The sequence below is a fragment of the Triturus cristatus genome, chromosome 11 (assembly GCF_964204655.1).
Source record: "Triturus cristatus chromosome 11, aTriCri1.1, whole genome shotgun sequence".
In the NCBI taxonomy this organism is placed as follows: Eukaryota; Metazoa; Chordata; class Amphibia; order Caudata; family Salamandridae; genus Triturus; species Triturus cristatus.
In genome coordinates this window covers 1,117,846,538-1,117,865,846 of record NC_140594.1, presented here as the reverse complement: position 1 = coordinate 1,117,865,846, position 19,309 = coordinate 1,117,846,538, and the positions used below count along the sequence as shown (strand labels likewise).

Genomic DNA, 19,309 nt, shown 5'->3' with positions numbered 1-19,309 from the left:
GTTTTATGAAATAGAAGAGGATTTGAGAAGTCAAAATGTGCCCTAATTTTTCTTTCTGCAGAACTAATCATAATTTCTATGGCAAAATGAACCCCCTCATTTTGTTCCTTTGTAAATTAAATGTTTTAAGTGTTACCACTTTATTCCATTCAAGATGGCTTCAGGTGTGCCATACTTTTGTCATAAGTAAGACTGTTAGCGCTCTAGTTGTTCGTTAGAACACTCTGGGACATTCTGTCATTGGGCTATACTTGGGCTACATCTGGGTGATATTTGGGCTACATTTGGGCTCTTTTGTCTCTGGTGGCCATCTTGAGAGATTTATTTGTCATGAAGTTTCCTAATTTCCTCATTTACTGCAGTCTCCTCAGTGGGAATACTTTCAGTTTTTTATTTTGGTTCCATCAAGAAGGCATTCAGATGTGTCACACATTTGCCATAAATTTTGAATGTTTGCACTCTAGTTGCTCATTAGATCACTGTAGTAAAACTACTGCTCACCAGGGAAGTCTGCTGCTGGTATTCAAAGTGCATGTTTCTGTCTGCATGTCAGAATTTGTTTATGAAATAGAAGAGGATTTGAGAAGTCAAAATGTGCCCTAATTTTTCTTTCTGCAGAACTAATCATAATTTCTATGGCAAAATGAACCCCCTCATTTTGTTCCTTTGTAAATTAAATGTTTTAAGTGTTACCACTTTATTCCAATCAAGATGGCTTCAGGTGTGCCATACTTTTGTCATAAGTAAGACTGTTAGCGCTCTAGTTGTTCGTTAGAACACTCTGGGACATTCTGTCATTGGGTTATACTTGGGCTACATCTGGGTGATATTTGGGCTACATTTGGGCTCTTTTGTCTCTGGTGGCCATCTTGGGAGATTTATTTGTTATGAAGTTTCCTAATTTCCTCATTTACTGCAGTCTTCTCTGTAGGAAATACTTTCAGTTATTTACTTTGGTTCCATCAAGAAGGCATTCAGATGTGTCACACATTTGCCATACATTCTGAATGTTAGCACTCTAGTTGCTCATTGGATCACTGTAGTAAAGCTACTGCTCACCAGGGAAGTCTGCTGCTGGTATTCAAAGTGCATTTTTCAGTCTGCATGTCAGAATTGTTTTATGAAATAGAAGAGGATTTGAGAAGTCAAAATGTGCCCTAATTTTTCTTGCTGCAGAACTAATCATAATTTCTATGGCAAAATGAACCCCCTCATTTTGTTCCTTTGTAAATTAAATGTTTTAAGTGTTACCACTTTATTCCATTCAAGATGGCTTCAGGTGTGCCATACTTTTGTCATAAGTAAGACTGTTAGCGCTCTAGTTGTTCGTTAGAACACTCTGGGACATTCTGTCATTGGGCTATACTTGGGCTACATCTGGGTGATATTTGGGCTACATTTGGGCTCTTTTGTCTCTGGTGGCCATCTTGAGAGATTTATTTGTCATGAAGTTTCCTAATTTCCTCATTTACTGCAGTCTCCTCAGTGGGAATACTTTCAGTTTTCTATTTTGGTTCCATCAAGAAGGCATTCAGATGTGTCACACATTTGCCATAAATTCTGAATGTTTGCACTCTAGTTGCTCATTAGATCACTGTAGTAAAACTACTGCTCACCAGGGAAGTCTGCTGCTGGTATTCAAAGTGCATGTTTCTGTCTGCATGTCAGAATTTGTTTATGAAATAGAAGAGGATTTGAGAAGTCAAAATGTGCCCTAATTTTTCTTTCTGCAGAACTAATCATAATTTCTATGGCAAAATGAACCCCCTCATTTTGTTCCTTTGTAAATTAAATGTTTTAAGTGTTACCACTTTATTCCAATCAAGATGGCTTCAGGTGTGCCATACTTGTGTCATAAGTAAGACTGTTAGCGCTCTAGTTGTTCGTTAGAACACTCTGGGACATTCTGTCATTGGGCTATACTTGGGCTACATCTGGGTGATATTTGGGCTACATTTGGGCTCTTTTGTCTCTGGTGGCCATCTTGGGAGATTTATTTGTTATGAAGTTTCCTAATTTCCTCATTTACTGCAGTCTTCTCTGTAGGAAATACTTTCAGTTATTTACTTTGGTTCCATCAAGAAGGCATTCAGATGTGTCACACATTTGCCATACATTCTGAATGTTAGCACTCTAGTTGCTCATTGGATCACTGTAGTAAAGCTACTGCTCACCAGGGAAGTCTGCTGCTGGTATTCAAAGTGCATGTTTCAGTCTGCATGTCAGAATTGTTTTATGAAATAGAAGAGGATTTGAGAAGTCAAAATGTGCCCTAATTTTTCTTTCTGCAGCACTAATCATAATTTCTATGGCAAAATGAACCCCCTCATTTTGTTCCTTTATAAATTAAATGTTTTAAGTGTTACCACTTTATTCCAATCAAGATGGCTTCAGGTGTGCCATACTTTTGTCATAAGTAAGACTGTTAGCGCTCTAGTTGTTCGTTAGAACACTCTGGGACATTCTGTCATTGGGCTATACATGGGCTACATCTGGGTGATATTTGGGCTACATTTGGGCTCTTTTGTCTCTGGTGGCCATCTTGGGAGATTTATTTGTTATGAAGTTTCCTAATTTCCTCATTTACTGCAGTCTCCTCTGTAGGAAATACTTTCAGGTATTTACTTTGGTTCCATCAAGAAGGCATTCAGATGTGTCACACATTTGCCATAAATTCTGAATGTTAGCACTCTAGTTGCTCATTAGATCACTGTAGTCAAACTACTGCTCACCAGGGAAGTCTGCTGCTGGTATTCAAAGTGCATGTTTCTGTCTGCATGTCAGAATTTGTTTATGAAATAGAAGAGGATTTGAGAAGTCAAAATGTGCCCTAATTTTTCTTTCTGCAGAACTAATCATAATTTCTATGGCAAAATGAACCCCCTCATTTTGTTCCTTTGTAAATAAATGTTTTAAGTGTTACCACTTTATTCCAATCAAGATGGCTTCAGGTGTGCCATACTTTTGTCATAAGTAAGACTGTTAGCGCTCTAGTTGTTCGTTAGAACACTCTGGGACATTCTGTCATTGGGCTATACTTGGGCTACATCTGGGTGATATTTGGGCTACATTTGGGCTCTTTTGTCTCTGGTGGCTATTTTGGGAGACTTATTTTTTATGATGTTTCCTAATTTCCTCATTTACTACAGTCTCCTCAGTAGGAAATACTTTCAGTTTTTTACTTGAACTTGGTAAGAGGGAGATTTTGAAAAAAAACTGGGGTATTGATTTTCCCCTTTGAGTTACATTGAAAAAGAGGAGATTGTAGACAGGAGACAGATCAAATAAAGCCCATTTGAGCTTAAAAACATTGGACGTTTCCTGGCTGAAACGGGTCTGTTGGCATGTATGGTTGTACTACCACTGCCTCTTCCTTCTGCCCACAATGGTCTATTATATTGCCACAGCCTCTCTTGCCAGTCCTGTATTGTTGGTTTGTTGCCCCTGCCCCCCTTTCCACTGCCCTCCATAGTCTTTTGTGCTGCCACTGCCCTTCCTGCCTGCCCAGTGTGGTAAAATTGTTGCCTCTGCACTCTCCTACCTGCCTTCAATTTTCAGAGTCCGTGCCCCTGGCCTCTGCCTCTCAACAGTATACTCTGTGGTGTCTTTCTCATGGGAATTTCACTGTTTGCAAACACTGGAGTATAGAATTAACTTTCTCCATAGAGTAAACACTGTTTGCAGTACTAAGTGCACGCTTACGATGGCGGCACCGTAACGGGAAATGGGACCGACTGCCAGAGGTGTGGAGGTCCCACGAGGCAAATTACGAGGTGTGTCCACCACACTGACGGGCGCATTCTTGCCTTTAACATTGCGGTGAGCGGTGCTGGTAACATCACCCGCCGCAATGTTAAAGGTGCATGTCGTGCATTGCCATGTACAACATGACAGGTACCGCGCGGTGCCTGCCATCTTGTCTATGGCAATGAAGGGAGGTACCACCGGTACCTCCGTGCAGCCACCTGACCCCCCAGGGGCCCTCAACGGGCCCCCAAAGTCAATCTACGCATGCCTTTCCATGGTGGAGTCTCCGCCATGGAAAGACATGCGTGCCGCACGCATCATAATATGGATGGCAGTGCCTGCAAGGCGCCGCCACCATATTGTGCACCTTTTCCGCCTGGCAGGCAATCGTGACAATTGCATGCCATCGGAAAAGTGGCAGACGGTCTTTCCATTCGCCACAGTACCCCCCACCATGGTAATATGGCGGGGGTTATTGGCGGTCGGGCAGGGAGTTATGGCGTGCAGATCCCCGCTGTTAGTCGGGCGGTGGCGATCCGCACGTCATCATGATAGGCCCACTAGTTCTCTACTGATCTCCACTTAATTTCTTATTGTAGGTTCGGTGAGTTTCAGGATTTTGATGCAGATACAAGTTGTCCATAGTAGGGCATTCATTTTGAAATTGATACTTGCTATTTTGGCTTTCTCTGAACAATTGAATACAGATTGATGATCGTACTCAGAGAGAGTTTACCATATATATGTGGATGATTGGTAATGTGAACTATGCTACCAGTAAAGTATATGCTATATGGTCAATGTTGCACATAAGGCTTGTTATCAACACCTAAGGCAGTTATTTCTGTGTAGGTCTTTATGATGCCTGATCTTCACCTGAACTATTTAGTATTTATTGTCAGACCTCTAATGTATAGAACAATATGCGGGAAAACAAAGCTTAGATGATGTCATCAGTGAGGTTATCATGGATGCCATCAATGATTTTATTTGAGAGGCCATCAGTGATGTCATAAATGATGTCATAGAACATGTCATGGGTGATGTCATATGTGAGGTCATAAGCAGTGCATGGCGGGGGCGCAAGTTATAGTTAGCTCTACTAACTATAACTGGTGAATGTCTGTGTTTTTTTTAGTTCAAAACTTTAATGTCGTCACTGACAAATTCACCTAACAATAACGTTAAATTAACCTTTGTTTTTTTTTCACTAAATTTCTAAGGCTTTATTAAAAAAGAACATACAGATCCTTTTACCACACCTAACTATAACGTTACTTTAACCTTTGTTTTTTGCGGTGCATTTCTAGGGTTTTCTAAACATATAGTAGTACTTAATCACCAAACGTTACTGCGAGACCTGCCAGGCCCTGCAGCCAACCCTGTGCCTTTGGCCGTGAGCAGCGGTGGGTTGGCCATAGGGCCTGAGGACCCTATTCTCCATGTTTTTTTTTTTTTAAATTAAAGGGGAGAGTGGTCGTGCAGCTTCCCTCACTGAGTTGTTATCGGCCCCGTGGACCCCATCCCCTTGGCCACTCATTTAATTAAGGGGAGTGGGCAAACCTGGCCCCCTCCTTAGGCCAATTTGTGCATGGCGTTGGCCCAAGTTATAGTTAGCTCTGATAATTATAGCTGGTAGATCTTTGTGGTTTTTTAAAGTTCAAAGCGTTAATGCTGTCACTGTCCTATTTACTTAACATTAGTTTATCCTTTTTGTTGTTTTTAGTGAATTTCGAAGTAAAAAAAAAAATCTTTCTATCACACCTAACTATAAGGTTACTTTAATCTTTTTTAGCTAATTTATAGGTTTAAAAATGTAAGTAATATTTTATTAACATATTTAATTAATAAAAGGAAGGTGCCTTCATGCCTATCCATGGCACCCACCATATACTTGTTGGAGGCCGCAGGGGGAGCCCCAAGGCTCCAACAGCCCCAGCCCCATTCGGCTCCCCGCATGCATCGGCACTGTTCCCACCCAGAGGGAGCAGCTCCTAATGCTGCTCCCTCCTGGTGGGAGCAATAGTTTGATCTGTTTTCCTACCCACAGGACAGTATTTTTAAAGTTCCTGCCAGCTGGAAACAGACTTTGTATTTGCTGCCGCTTGGTGGGAGTTTAAAAAATGCTCCTGCCAAGCAGTAGCAAACACAGGTTTCCTTTCCCTCACCAGTGCAGGCAAGGAAATCGCTATGTCCCGGAGGGTGGTCTCCCGGGACATTGTCAATGAGCTGGCCCCAGGGGATGGGGTCCCTAGGTCCATTAATGGCACAGGGAGGGATGCCGTGTGGCCAATCAGCCCTCTCCCCTTTATTATTGAAATTAGCCCTGGAGGATAGGCTCCTCGGGACCTCTGGAGGCCAGGGGAGGAGGGCCACACGGCCCCCCTCCTCTTGCATGCAAATTTCATCCCTGGGAATGCAGGGTGAATTGTTCCATCGTGAATTTCAACTAGACTGATTACAGGTCCGGTATTCTTGACCACTGCATCTTGTTCTTATTACAGTTGCCATGTTGGAAGATAATTGGTGCCCGTGTGCTATTGCACTTCTTTAGTTCTTGCCTTCGGTTTGTTAATCTTCACTCATCCTCACAGCTAAAGTGCTTAACTTTCTGTTAGAATCTGTTAATGTAGATGATTGTTGCTTTAAATGTATGTAAGTAATCAAAATGTTCACGTGTATCCTGACCCATAATGTTGATTTTCATGCTGCTTGTACGCAGCAGGTACTGTTTATTTAAAGCGCTTAGAGATCCCTTCGGGTCTGGTTTGTGCTATATAAAATAAACAAATGGTGATTGCTGAAACTGAATGAGCCCAATATGGGGATCAGGTGTTTAAAATCATGGAAGTGGCACCTGGGCCTGAAACCATTTACCTTTCTTTGTTGCAATGAACTCCACCAAGCCTTGGGCCTCCTCCTGGATTCGCGCTTCTAGATTTTTCTTCCCGAGTCCGAGATTCCTCAGAGTCGTGAGGCCAAAGCGTCTCTGCTGCTTCCAGGTGTGTCCAGAGGAAAAGACAACTCCTACTTAAACAATTGTATATTTGGTTTTAGTTAATTATATCTTCAACGTAAAATATGCATTTACCTTTTTTGTCTGGCTAAATAATTTTTTGGTCCTCTCTGCTAACGTAATGCCTGTACAAATAGAAGTGTTTTGTGCAAAAGGCTGCAAGAGTAACTTTTATTTTTGAGCTGCAAATATCACTCTCTCTCTCTCTGCAACTCATTCAGCTCTTATTGCTGCCTTTACTAACTGCAGAAAATACAATTTGAAGATAGCGTAGCTGACACGCAGTGGGATCCACAGTTGTGTACCTCCCTTGCACATCCAGGAGTCCTGTATCTGCCGCACAGGACACACTGTGGATCACCCTGTTTTTGTTTGATGTATAGAATGCTTGCTCTTAGATTCCTATTGGTGCACATGTGTAGCATCATGCTACAAATAATCACAGACACCTAAGTGTGATTCTAACTGGAGCTTTATTCTCTGCTTCCAATCTCTGCCCTGTCCCTACTCTAACTGCCCTCATCCTGTGTCGACTCCTCCTCTTCCCCTCAACCTCACTCGCTCCGCCCCCCAACTACTAGACCGCTAACTTCATTACATCTCCCCTCTTCTTAGTAAAACAAACAACAGTGCTTCAGTCCATCTCTTCAATGAGTCTCTTTGGTGGCTGGATATCCCGACCTGGACGCAATGACATGTTCCCGGTGGACACATTCGGCCTGGGCTCACTCTGCTGACCTCTTCCTTCTGTAGCACCAAGGTCAAGCTCTTCAAGTGCGGGAGTGCCAGTAGGGCTCATCCCCGGTCCCTGTATGTCTCGCGGACATCTCTTGAAGTGGGAGATTTTCCTGGTGATTCTGCGTTCAGATTCCGCTGTCACCATAGTGCCCTTCTGTTGGGTCACTAACAGTGGCTCGTCCCGGAATCGGGAATCAGTCTTTCTCTGCTGCTCCTGTTTGATGAAGACATGATCCCCTTCATGCAAGGATGGAGACCTCGCTCTCCTTTTGGCATCAGCATACGATTTCATTCTGTCCTTGTTATGCCTGTCAGTCACGGCCATTTCCTGGTGAATGCGATGTGGCGATACCGCTTGCAAGGCACCTTCCCATGTCGGGATGCGATTTCTCATTGGCCGCCCTAGCATGAGAGTTGCAGGGCATTGTCCGGTGGTTGAGTGGGGAGTTGTCTTGTAAGCTCTGAGAACTTCATTCAGAGCTGCCTGCAGTTCTTTCTTCTCAGCAGTGGCGTGCTGAAATGTCTTTTTGATCGTAGCCATAAATCTTTCGATGGTGCCATTTGCTTGTGGCCAGAGTGGTGTAACTTTTCTGTGCTTGAAGTCCATGTGTTTCGCAAAGGCACTGAATTCGTGTCCATTGAATGGAGGCCCATTGTCCGTTTTGACTTCTTTGGGGACACCCCATGTTGCAAATACCTCATCCAGCACCTTGAGGGTGCAGGAGGCGCTTGTAGACGATAATATTTGTGCGATGGGAAATCGTGAATATTTGTCAATTATGGCAACCACATATTTTCCAGACTGCAGCGGTCCATAAAAGTCCATGGCAATTTCTTGCCACACTCCACTGGGTAGGGTGGTCATTTGTAGTGGTGCCGGTGGGTTGCTTTTGCTGGTCAATTGACAGAGGTGGCACTCCTTCAGTGTAGACTCCACCATTTGGTCCAGAAAGGGGAACCAGACGCGTTCCCGTAGAGCTCGCTTCGTAGATACTACTCCTCTGTGGCCTTCATGGGCCAGATTGATAACTCCCTGCCGTAGTTCACTGGGGATGACAAGTCGTTGACCTCTTAGGATGACTCCATCAGTGGTGACCGACAGTTCATCGCAGACGTGCCGGAATGCTTGTATCTCTTTCCGGATTGTAGAGTCTGTGTCTTCTTCTGGCGGGTTATATCTCCATCTATTAGTTTGAATCCGGTGGAGTACCATTTGCAAGATAGTGTCTTGAGCGGTGACCTCCCAAATGACGTCCAAGGGAATGGCAGGTGGCAATGCTTGGTCAGCCACGAAGTGGATATACTCCTCAGCGATCGATGGTTTGGAGTCTGAAGACGGCTGAGGGTGGCGGGACATGTAGTCAGCCGGGTTCTCCGCCTTCCCCGGTTTATGAACAATAGTAAACGTGTACTCCTGAAGTCTGAGACCCCATCTCCCGATTCTCGGAGGCATCTTGGACGTCGGGTTGCCGTAGATAGTGACCAACGCCTGGTGATCAGTGATCAGGGTAAAGTGCTTGCCATATACGAAGACATGGAAGTGTTCGCATGCCCAGACTACAGCAAGACTTTCCTTCTCAGGCTGCGAGTACTTCTTCTCGGGGTCAGACAGGCTGCGGCTGGCATAGGCAATGATCCGCCTCTGGTCAGAGTCATTATCATATTGAGCCAAGATGGCCCCCAAGCCAACGGGGCTAGCGTCGACGGTGATCTCAGTCTTCCGTTGAGGGTTGAAGTATGAGAGGCTGTCGGCCGACTCTACGGCGCGCTTGATGGCCTTGAACGCCCGCTCACACTCAGGGGTCCAGTCAAACGGTTGACCAAGCTTGGTGAGAATCCGAAGGGGGTGACTGATGGTCGCATAGTCACGGATGTAGCGGGCACAGTAGCTGGCCATCCCTCAGAAGGACCTCAAGTCATTTACATCCTGCGGGCTCTTGGTGTTATTCAGGGTCGCGATCTTGTCCGGGTCCGGTTTCATGCCCTCGTCCGAGAAAATGTGGCCAAAGAATTTCAATGTGGCCTGGTGAAGCTCACATTTCTCTTTGTTCAGCGTCAAATTCGCATCCAACAGGGCATGGCAAACGCGATCAAGAGCGATGTCGTGCTCACGAACATCAGACCCATAGACCAGGATGTCGTCGCTATAGTTTAAGGTGTTGGGGATGTGTTGAATGATTTGACGGATTGCCTCCTGAAAGATTTCCGCGGCCGAGGAGACGCCAAAGCTCAGCCGCTTGTACCTAAAAAGTCCTAGGTGAGTCGCAAACGTGGTGATGTAGCGAGATCTGGCGTCTCATTCTAGCTGGTGATAACCTTTGTTCAGGTCTAGCTTCAAGAAGACCCTTGCACCATTCAATGCAGCAATCATATCGCTCAGATGCGGTCCAGGGTGTCGCTCCCTTTCAATTGCGGTGTTGGGTAGGCGCATGTCAACGCACAGTCTCACCTTGTTGGGAGTCCCTTTTTTAGGTGCGATGACCACCGGCGACACCCAAGGGGTCGGGCCATCCATGAGCTCAATGATGTCTGCGGATAGAAGTTCCTGAAGTTCGTCCTCGACGGCACTTTGAAGATGAAATGGAACACGTCGTGGGTGCTGCGCAACGGGTTTGATCCGTTCGTTAATGTGCAGCTGAATTTGACAACCTTTTAGCTTGCCTAAGCCTTGAAATAATTTGGGAAACTTGCTGACACAGTTCTGATTGTCGTTGACTTTGAATAAGATTTCCACCAGACGAAGACGCTCCGCCGTGGGGAGGCTAAGTAGGCAGTCGGCTTCAGGCCCTTTGATGACATGTATGACCGCCTGTATGGTGATGTCGTCATGGGTGAGAGTTGTGTGGAATTTACCCAGGCAGGGGAGTGGTTTTTTTGGACATCCACGTGAAGACGTGGACCGGTGCAAAAGTTAGTGGGGGTTTCGGGACCATTTTCTCGTATTCCGTGACTGGAATATAATTCAGCGAGGCTCCGCTGTCCATCACAAATTTGGTGTCGTGATTCCCTACTCTAATGTCTAGGCGTGGATACTTCTTCAGTTGATCAGGGTCCGCAATCATGTTCAAGTATTCCACAGTGTAGGTCGAGTCTTTGGAGGACGATGATCTCGAGTCCCGAGATGGGGATCTGCGTTCCCATCGTGACCTGTGTGAATCCCGGCTGGAATGTGATGAGCCTGGGGACCACCTGGGCTCTCCTTGAACCGCTCGTATGTGATGTTTCCTTGTGTCAGAGCGGGACGATCTCGTTGTTTCACTTCGCCTTTCTTTGTGATAGTCCCCGCACATGGCTTTGAAGTGGTTGGATCGCCCACATTTCCTGCATCGCTGACCCATGGCCGGACAGGTGTCTATATGAGGATAGTCATAACCACACCGATAACATCGGTTAGTCCTTTCTGGCTTTCGGTCCCTTCGCCTTGTGTCTCTTCTCCTGTACTCCGAGCGTCGTTGGTGGGACGACGGTCTCTGACGCCATTGATTCTCCCGCGCCTACTTCCTTCTGCTACGAGGTTGTTCTTGAACACGGTGTGCTTGCTCCTGACGGCCGTTGTGTCCTGTTTCGACGGTGACGGCGTGTTCTTCCGCTTGGTCGTATATGCGAGTCATTTCTTCGATCTCTTCCAATTCGTGGGGTTTCCTCAGTAGCCGTCTCCTGAGTGTTTCTGAGTGACAGCCGTCTATGATTTGCGATTTGATGGCAGCGTCAGGCGAGAAGGTTTCAAACTCACAGTGTCTCGACAGCCGTCGTAACCGGGTGATGAATGCGCTCATTACTTCCTCTTTTCCTTGACGCGCTTGGTGAAAAACGTAGCGATCATAGTCCACGTTTCTTTTATGGAGAAACTTTTTGTTCAGCGCCTCACGCACCTTGTCATATGTTCCAGTATCTGCAGGCGAAAAATCCTTAATGATTTTGCTTATTTCCCGGCCTGCTAGGTTGCGGAAGGCAATTAACTTTTCTTTGTCTTCTGTCACTTTGGATCCCTCGATATAGTCTTCGAAGTCTTCCAACCATTCTTGCCACTTGGGGCCCATACTCCCTCCCGTGGTCACGGTCAGAGGTTCCGGAGCTCGCAGGTGTGATCCTCCCGCGACAAAAGGCTTCCGCTGTGGCGAGGCGTTGGGGGTCGCCAGGTGTCGTTGTGTTCTGTTCACCCTTTTGTTGGTGCCTAATTTTTTTTTTATGTATCCTCACTACTGCTTGTTCGTTAACACTCGACAATGCTCGATTACTTCTTCTCGCCAGTGTTTTATTCTTTGCTTTCGTTAATGCTTGTTTATTTCCATTCGCCAATGTTTGTTTACTTGCTCTTATCAGTGCTTGTTTATTTTTTTTTATTTTTATTTTTCTTCGCCAATGCTTGTTTATTGCTTTCCTTTCCGCCAATGCTTGTTTATTTGCTATTACCAATGCTTGTTTCTTTTACTGTATGCCTGACTTCAAAATGGCCGCTCTACAACAATCAAGGGGTCTGTCTTGAAAAATGCCTGACTCCAAGATGGCCGCTGTCACTGCATGCACACGAGGTTTGCTCTCATGGCTCACTCGGTCCTCTTTCACTCGGGACTCACCAGCGGGCAGCTTCAGAGGCAGCACACATCAGGACCTGCATCTCCCCAACAGCGGCTACTACCAGGTGAGGTTGGGGTGGGCTCCCGCCTTATTCTGCAGGTTTCTGCATTTCTTCTCGCGACAGCGTGCCAAGACTCACGCATCCGGCGTGAGATCTTCCAACGTCGACGGGCACTCGAGCCCGGACTTCAAGGCACTCGGCGGCGCGCGCCAGCAGGCCTTCAGGGACGGCGTCCTCCACGCTGGGGCACTTCTCCTTCGCTCTCGGGTGCGAGGCAGGGTCGGGGTGGGCTCCCGACTTCGGTGCTCGCCAGCCTCACACAAGGCACACGCTTCTGGCGTGAGGCGCGCTGCGGCGCTTTGGTGTCTCGTGGGTTCTGAGCGGTGAGGTTTGGTCATCCCACCTTCGTCGCCAGTTGTAGCATCGCGCTACAAATAATCACAGACACCTCAATGTGATTCTAACTGGAGCTTTATTCTCTGCTTCCAATCTCTGCCCTGTCCCTACTCTAACTGCCCTCATCCTGTGTCGACTCCTCCTCTTCCCATCAACCCCACTCGCTCCGCCCCCCAACTACTAGACTGCTAACTTCATTACACACATGTATGCTGACACCACTGTGCAGGGATACTTTCTTTCAAAGAGTATCTCAGTGCCAGGATACCCTCCTGGGTGATAACGCCCTCTACAAATCTGCATACCATTACAGTGTACATAGGTAGATTTGCAGGGTAACATCACTGCAGCCTTTTGTCAGTAGCTCACACTTCAGGGCCTAGACAGAGAGAGCACAGATCTGTATCCCACTTGAGAGAGAAAGGCTTCTGAGAAGGCTTCCTGACAGCCAGGTCCCTATACACACTGTGCCCCTGTGGCGGCAACACTGTATTGTGTGACTAATGCACAGTGTTCACCAGCTGCCCACCCTGAAAGTACTAATTCTTCATCGTCTGTGGTAATATTGCTCAATAGTCCATTCGTTCTTCCGTCCAGCCATTCATCCATCCCACCATTTACACAATGGATACACAATTCACAAAGGTTTACTCCATGAGTAGGAATAGGTTAAGAGTACGTCGGACAACCCAACATGGAAATCCGATTATAACCGGTCAGTGAGTCTTTACAGCAGTCATGAATATCTACACATAGCTTGTATTTCATCCATTCATAACCCAATCAATAGCACCTCCTGATATCTGACCCCTGTCTGCTTTTTAATACTCTAAAAAGCTGGATGAATGGCTTATTGAGTTCCACCTTTGATCCAATAAAATACTGTGGAGATCACACATTCAAAAACTTACATGCTCTTGTTCTTCAAAGTTGGTAAATTGAGTGCCATTAAACTGAATATCAAAATTTCTAATATTTACAGAGCTTAGAAATGACTGAAGTGCGGTATGATGCACTATATTAAAACAAGTTATTTGCTACCTGCTGTTGTGAAGCGAGAGCTACCTACCCTTGCCCCTTGATATCTCCTGAAACGTTGGGATTGTAGAGCGTTCAACAAGCTCTTCGGAGTGGGAGAGTAGACCATCTCTTAAAGCCTGGCATCCATTCAGCACAACCACTGGCTTTTGCCCCAGCCACACAGTGAACACGTTCCCATAGATCTTGGCCAGCTGGGGGTGGAATGTAATCATGGAGCGAATTAATGGAACAGCAAACAAGAGGAAATCAAGTACTACTCTAACAAATAAATATCTGATCTCTTGGGGGAAGGTAACTATTATGCATTTCAGACTCAGGGCAGCCGCGTACAACGTATGTTACTTTATGTAGGGTAGTAAAACTGGCCTACCTTCCAGGAAGATAGAGTCTCACACAAACCTTGCCCCTTCCTAGATATTATTTAGCTTCTGAGTAATTAAGGTACTGTTAGCCAATCATCATTTTTGAAATTGTCTTAACTGAGTAGTATAAATAATTAAGTGTAAAACTACCAAGTTTAAAGGTGCAGAGCTTACAGTTCATGCATACATGGGGGCATGATAGGATCGAAATGACTGTCCTAAACTGAACTCCCTTCTCTTTTTTACTTTGCACATTGCCAATCTCCCTTTACACACTGCAGATCAAAATCTATGTCCTCCATCTTTCAAGGATTGAATTAACTGCATCATTAATAATGGGGTGGACATCTATCAACAATAATTACATTTAAGAAATCTCTTTTGGTGTCCAATTGCTAAAGAGTTTTCTGTGAGTAGGTGTGTCTTGCTCCAGGCCTAGGCATTTTTATCCATGTATTTTGCGGGAGTAAAACATGCATACCAATGAAAGAAGCTGTGTGAATCACACATTCTCTAGCATGCATTAAACTTTGGTCTTAATGGGAGCTAGACACACACATGAATTTCTCTCACATGGTCCAGACTTATGTGTGAATCCTCTCTTTTTTTTTTTCTTCTTTTTTTTTTACTTTTATTTATTACCCGGCATACCAATAATATATACATTTTGAAATTCATTTTGTACTAAAATGATTAAAGTATAAAATCCTGACAATACATAAAACCGATAATTAATTCTCTATACAATAGAAACACTTGGTGTAAGCTAAGGCTTAGGCCGAGATAAAAAAAGAGAGCAAAGATAAAATTACATTGTCTTGTTGTTCACTCATTGATAACAAAAAAACCAAAAAAACAGCCTGACAACAATACCATTACTCTAGTTTTCATTCAGCTTATACCCATCTCCTTTAGCCTTGTATCAAATTCTAACCCACTCCTTTGGTTTCCATAGTAGGAGGTCGTTGTGCATTATCTCTCCATCTCTTGATGGGAGCCCAAATTCTCCATCCCAGCTCACTCATCTTCCTACCTCTCCTTAAATATAGGCAGGATTCCAAATTATGTATCCCTAGAAGGCGTGCAAGCCACATTTGAAAGGTAGGGGCAGTGGGGTCCTTCCACCCTGCTGCTAAAAGTATCCTAAAAGCTGCCGTACCAATAAAAACACATGATTCCTGTTCCTTTCCCAGGCCCAAACTGTAATCATGCCCCATTAGCATTAGGGTGGGGAATAGGTCGATCTTAGATCCTAGCAGCCCCTCACAAAAGGCCCCAATCTAATCTTGAATCTTCCTGAGTTTTTCACATTGATAAAACATGTGTAATAGATCGGCTGGCCCTTCTCCACACCTTGGACATTTATCATCTTCTCTCTTGCCCCAGTTATACAATTTAGCTAGAGTAAAATAGAGGTTGAAGAGGATTTTATAGTTAAATTAGTAGAGCGAAATACGTTTTCGGCTAGATGCAGCGCCTTATGCATATCTACCTCAGGATCGTTTAATTTGGTTACCCATGATGTTTCCAATTTTTCCAGATCGTCTTGTAGACTTAGAAGTAGGGAAATTTCTGTTGTATGGCCTTAAATCCCAATATTTGAACGCCTTCTAAAATATCACCAATTTTTCATATACCTTCTTGATCCCAGATCCTACCCATCCTATCATATATTAATTGTGGTAGTGCACTTGTTTTCCAAAGAGGCGTATAATCATTTATTTTTGGGATCGCCAAGGTTTTTTGAATTCCTTTCCATACCTCCTGGGCGCTTACCATTACCTTATACCACGTTTTCTTATAATATCGCCTATCAGTTTTACGGAGCAGAAGCCCTATGGCCTCTCTGCCTAACATCAATTCATATATTGTTGGAAGGGAGTGACTACTTGCTATCATGTCCACTTGACTTCTTTCTGGGTCGAGTAGTATTGTCATCTGACTCAAACGACATGTCCACTGATAAAATCTAACATTCGGGACCGCCAACCCACCCCTTGCCTGTGGGAGAGACAGATATTTCATGGCGCGTCTGATTTTCCCATATTGCCACTTAAAATTCATAAATGTTGCCTCAATTGATTTCATGATTGATTCTTCGATCATGAGAGGAATAGATCGGAACAAGTACAAGATTTTTGGAGCATAGTAATTTTTAATATGTTGGCCCTCCCAATTATAGACAAATGTAACCTATCTATCCTTTTTAGGGCAGCTGATATTGACTTCACCAGAGGGGCGAAATTAACCTTTATTGTTGTGTCAATTGCTGGGCTAATTCTGACCTCTAGATATATTGCACTTTCTATACATCTTGAGTCATTCATTCGGATATTTTCAGTGCATACTATCTGGGTCTTGCTTTCATTCAGCATGGTCTCAAAGCCATTGGTAACTATAGGCTTAGTGTCTTGGCACATCATTAGTCTTTCTATCAACGGGTCAATATATAGGGCGAACAATATTGGTGAACAGGGACAGCCCTGTCTTGTCCCTCTAGAAATAAAAATATAATCAGAGCTGCCCCCCATTAATTGTATTCTGGCCTTTGGGTTCTAGTACATTGCCTTGATGGCCTTAGATATTTTTGGTCAAACCCCTTTTGTTCCAATATCCCCCACAAGTATGACCACGTTACCCGGTCGTAAGTTTTCTCTGCGTCGAGAAGGATCATGGCCATTCGACACCCTGTGGCCGCCTATACATTCAAAAGTGTGATGGTCCGTCTTATGTGATCAGTTGTTCCGCACCCTGGGATAAACCCATGCAGCCACGGGGAGACCCAACCACCTATGATCCTTCCCAACCTCTTTGCCAGCACTTTTGAGTATATTTTAGTATCTGCATTAATGAGGGATATTGGAAGATAAGTTGCTTGGTTATCCTTTGGTTTCCCTTTTTTATGAAACACTACTATATTGGTTTCCTTCCAGGATTCCGGAATCTTGCCAGTATGTGTTAGACCTGGCACCTTGGCGTGAGTCTCCCTCCCTCTTTTTGTCGCTGTGCCTCATGTGATTTTATGGTGTTGGCCGCTCAGCGCGCTGTGCCACTGCCAACCAGTGTCGCGGTGCGAGTGCTTCCTTTGTAAATTGTATATGTTGGTTGGATTCCATGATTGGATTGTTTGATTTACTATCAGACCCCAGTAAAGTGCGCCAGGAGCGCCAGGGCATGTAAAGGCAAACGCCGCTGGTGGGCTTGCAGCACGGGTTGTGCCACCCACAGAAGCGGCCGGTAAAATACGTCTAAGGTCTGCCATCGCAGAGCCTGCGTGCAGTCTGGTACTGACACGCCGACCGACAAGTGCCCACACTTGCCGGTCCCCGAAACCTTCCCTTAGCTGCATGTTAGTCACCCCTCTGGTAGGCCCGCGGGCAGGGTGCATTGTGAGCCTGAGGTAGGACAAGCCTAGATGCGTGGCATGTCCTGGTAGTGAACGACCGCCATTTTGTTGTTCACTACTGTAAGGCTACCCTGTTCCCATAGGCCAGTATGGGCGGCCTGGATTATTACACCCTATGATCCTAACCGACCCAGGGAACATGGTAGGAGATCGAGTTTAGTATGCCTGAACTCGGAATGATAAGGTACATCTTTTCGCAAGGTTTATTTTAATATTCCGGGTTTGCAAATGTCACTTTTAGAAAGTTGGCCTTTGCTTGCCTAACCATTTCAGCCGCCTCTGCGTGATGTGTATCTGATGTCTGGCTGGTGTGAGTGACAGGGCTGGGGGAACCCAGATGGGCAGGGCTAGGTAGCCTGGTATGAATAGGACGATCGACAGGTAGATGGGTGGGAGGAGTGCTCCTAGGTTCTGAATAGGACAGTGCTCCGCTACCTCGATGCCGGCTCCACCCCCTGTGGAGCGTCTGATGACTCTGCCCTGCACTCTGAAAGAAGAAGCCTGCATCGCGTAAACAAAGTGCTCAGAAACCGGACTGAACTAGGCAAGGGCCCCCCTGGCCTGGGAGAACAAAAGATTTGTGGTATAAATGGAGGAGCCCTGCTCCTAAGAAACTAGATCCGCTTTTGACCAAGAAGAATCTCTGCCTGAGGAGGAGGCACCGGGAAAGCTGTAGGAGGAAGACTGTCCCTGTCCTGGGGGATTGGCCTGCAGTGGTGACCTCGCTGCCAAAGGGGAGAAGAGAAACTGTTGCTGAAGACTTTGCTTTATTTTTACTTTCAAGACTTGTGCTTTTCCAAAACGATCTCCAAGGGCTTGGAACTGAGCTTGCCCCCTGAACGGAGCCCCAGGACCATTGGGCTCTACCTGATCTTCACTCGCCTGCTGCTAGACCGTGGTGTCCTTTCCCTCGCCGGAGCTGTGACCCTCGTGCCGCAGTCCCTCCCTGAGCCGTGACCAGGACTGCTTAGCCGCCCCCGCCTTGGGAAGAGCCTCGCTCGATCGGAGCCGCTCCCCCTACGCTGTGCTGGGCTGCCCCTCTCACCTCGCTCGCTGGAGGCTCGCTGTGCACCTTCACCCTCCCGCCGGAATCGGCGTTTGTGAGCATCTCCAAGCCTCGGACGGCCCGGACGTATCTGCGTGCCCGGCTGCCCCGCTTTGTTCACCCGCCACCTGCAACACCCTGCTCTGGTCGTGAGCCTGAAGATCAGACACCCATCGTGAAGTGTGGGATCCCCGGACGCCGCCTCGCTCTTCTGTGGAAGAGCCGCTGACATCCCGCACCCACCTTCGCGTCAAGAAACAAGGTACTGTACTTACAACCTCGACCACGAGCTCGCATCGGATCCAGGGTCCGCAACGTTCTGATTTCCCTGTCATCTGCCGTGGGCTTCCAAGTCGCCACCTCAGCCTAGAGTGTGCTGAGGCCTACAGTCACCTTGTGCCCGCCTAAAGAACTTTCCGTACAAAGAGAACTTTACCGTATTCCTAAGAATTGTGGCCCCATCAGTTCAACGTTACTGGGCCTTGTATTTAACTCTGCTGAAACTACATAAAAGCTTATTTTTATATACTACCGGATTGGTGTCCATTTGTGGTGCATGCAGGGGGTTTACTGTATGTGTAATTGCATTTGCTTAACCGTGTACGCCTGAGACTTAGCCTAGACTGCTCGCGCCACGCACCTAGAGGGTGAGCAGGGGTTATTCTGGGGAGTCATCCTTCGCCCTGACAAGAAGTAAAGAGTCCCTGCTTGTTGTAGGTTCACACCTGCGTCAACCAGAGCCCCCTCATTTCTAACAGTATGTAATATACCATTAAATAGATTCTTCAAAATAGGGGCGATCGCGTTCTGAATACATCTATATGCCTCCAAAGGGATGCTCTCTGGGCCAGCTGTCTTTCCTGATGACAATTCTTGAAGAGCTTCGTTTATTTCCTCTATCGAGAAAACTTCCTCTAATATTTCTTTTGATTGACTATCTAACTGGGAGCCTAATCCCACAGCATCCAGGTTAGAGACT

General features: G+C 45.9%; 1 protein-coding gene across 1 annotated transcript in view; it reads right to left on the bottom strand.

The window, feature by feature from the left end:
* Positions 1-19,309, bottom strand: part of LOC146786141 (cytochrome P450 2J5-like) — a 67,304-nt gene that overhangs the window by 31,852 nt on the left and 16,143 nt on the right. The window contains exons 2-3 of the mRNA XM_085635646.1: positions 13,546-13,708; positions 6,625-6,774 (exon numbers count right to left, since the gene is read on the bottom strand). Of these exons, the coding sequence (XP_085491772.1) occupies positions 6,625-6,774; positions 13,546-13,708 (313 nt within the window). The remainder of the gene's footprint in view (positions 1-6,624; positions 6,775-13,545; positions 13,709-19,309) is intronic.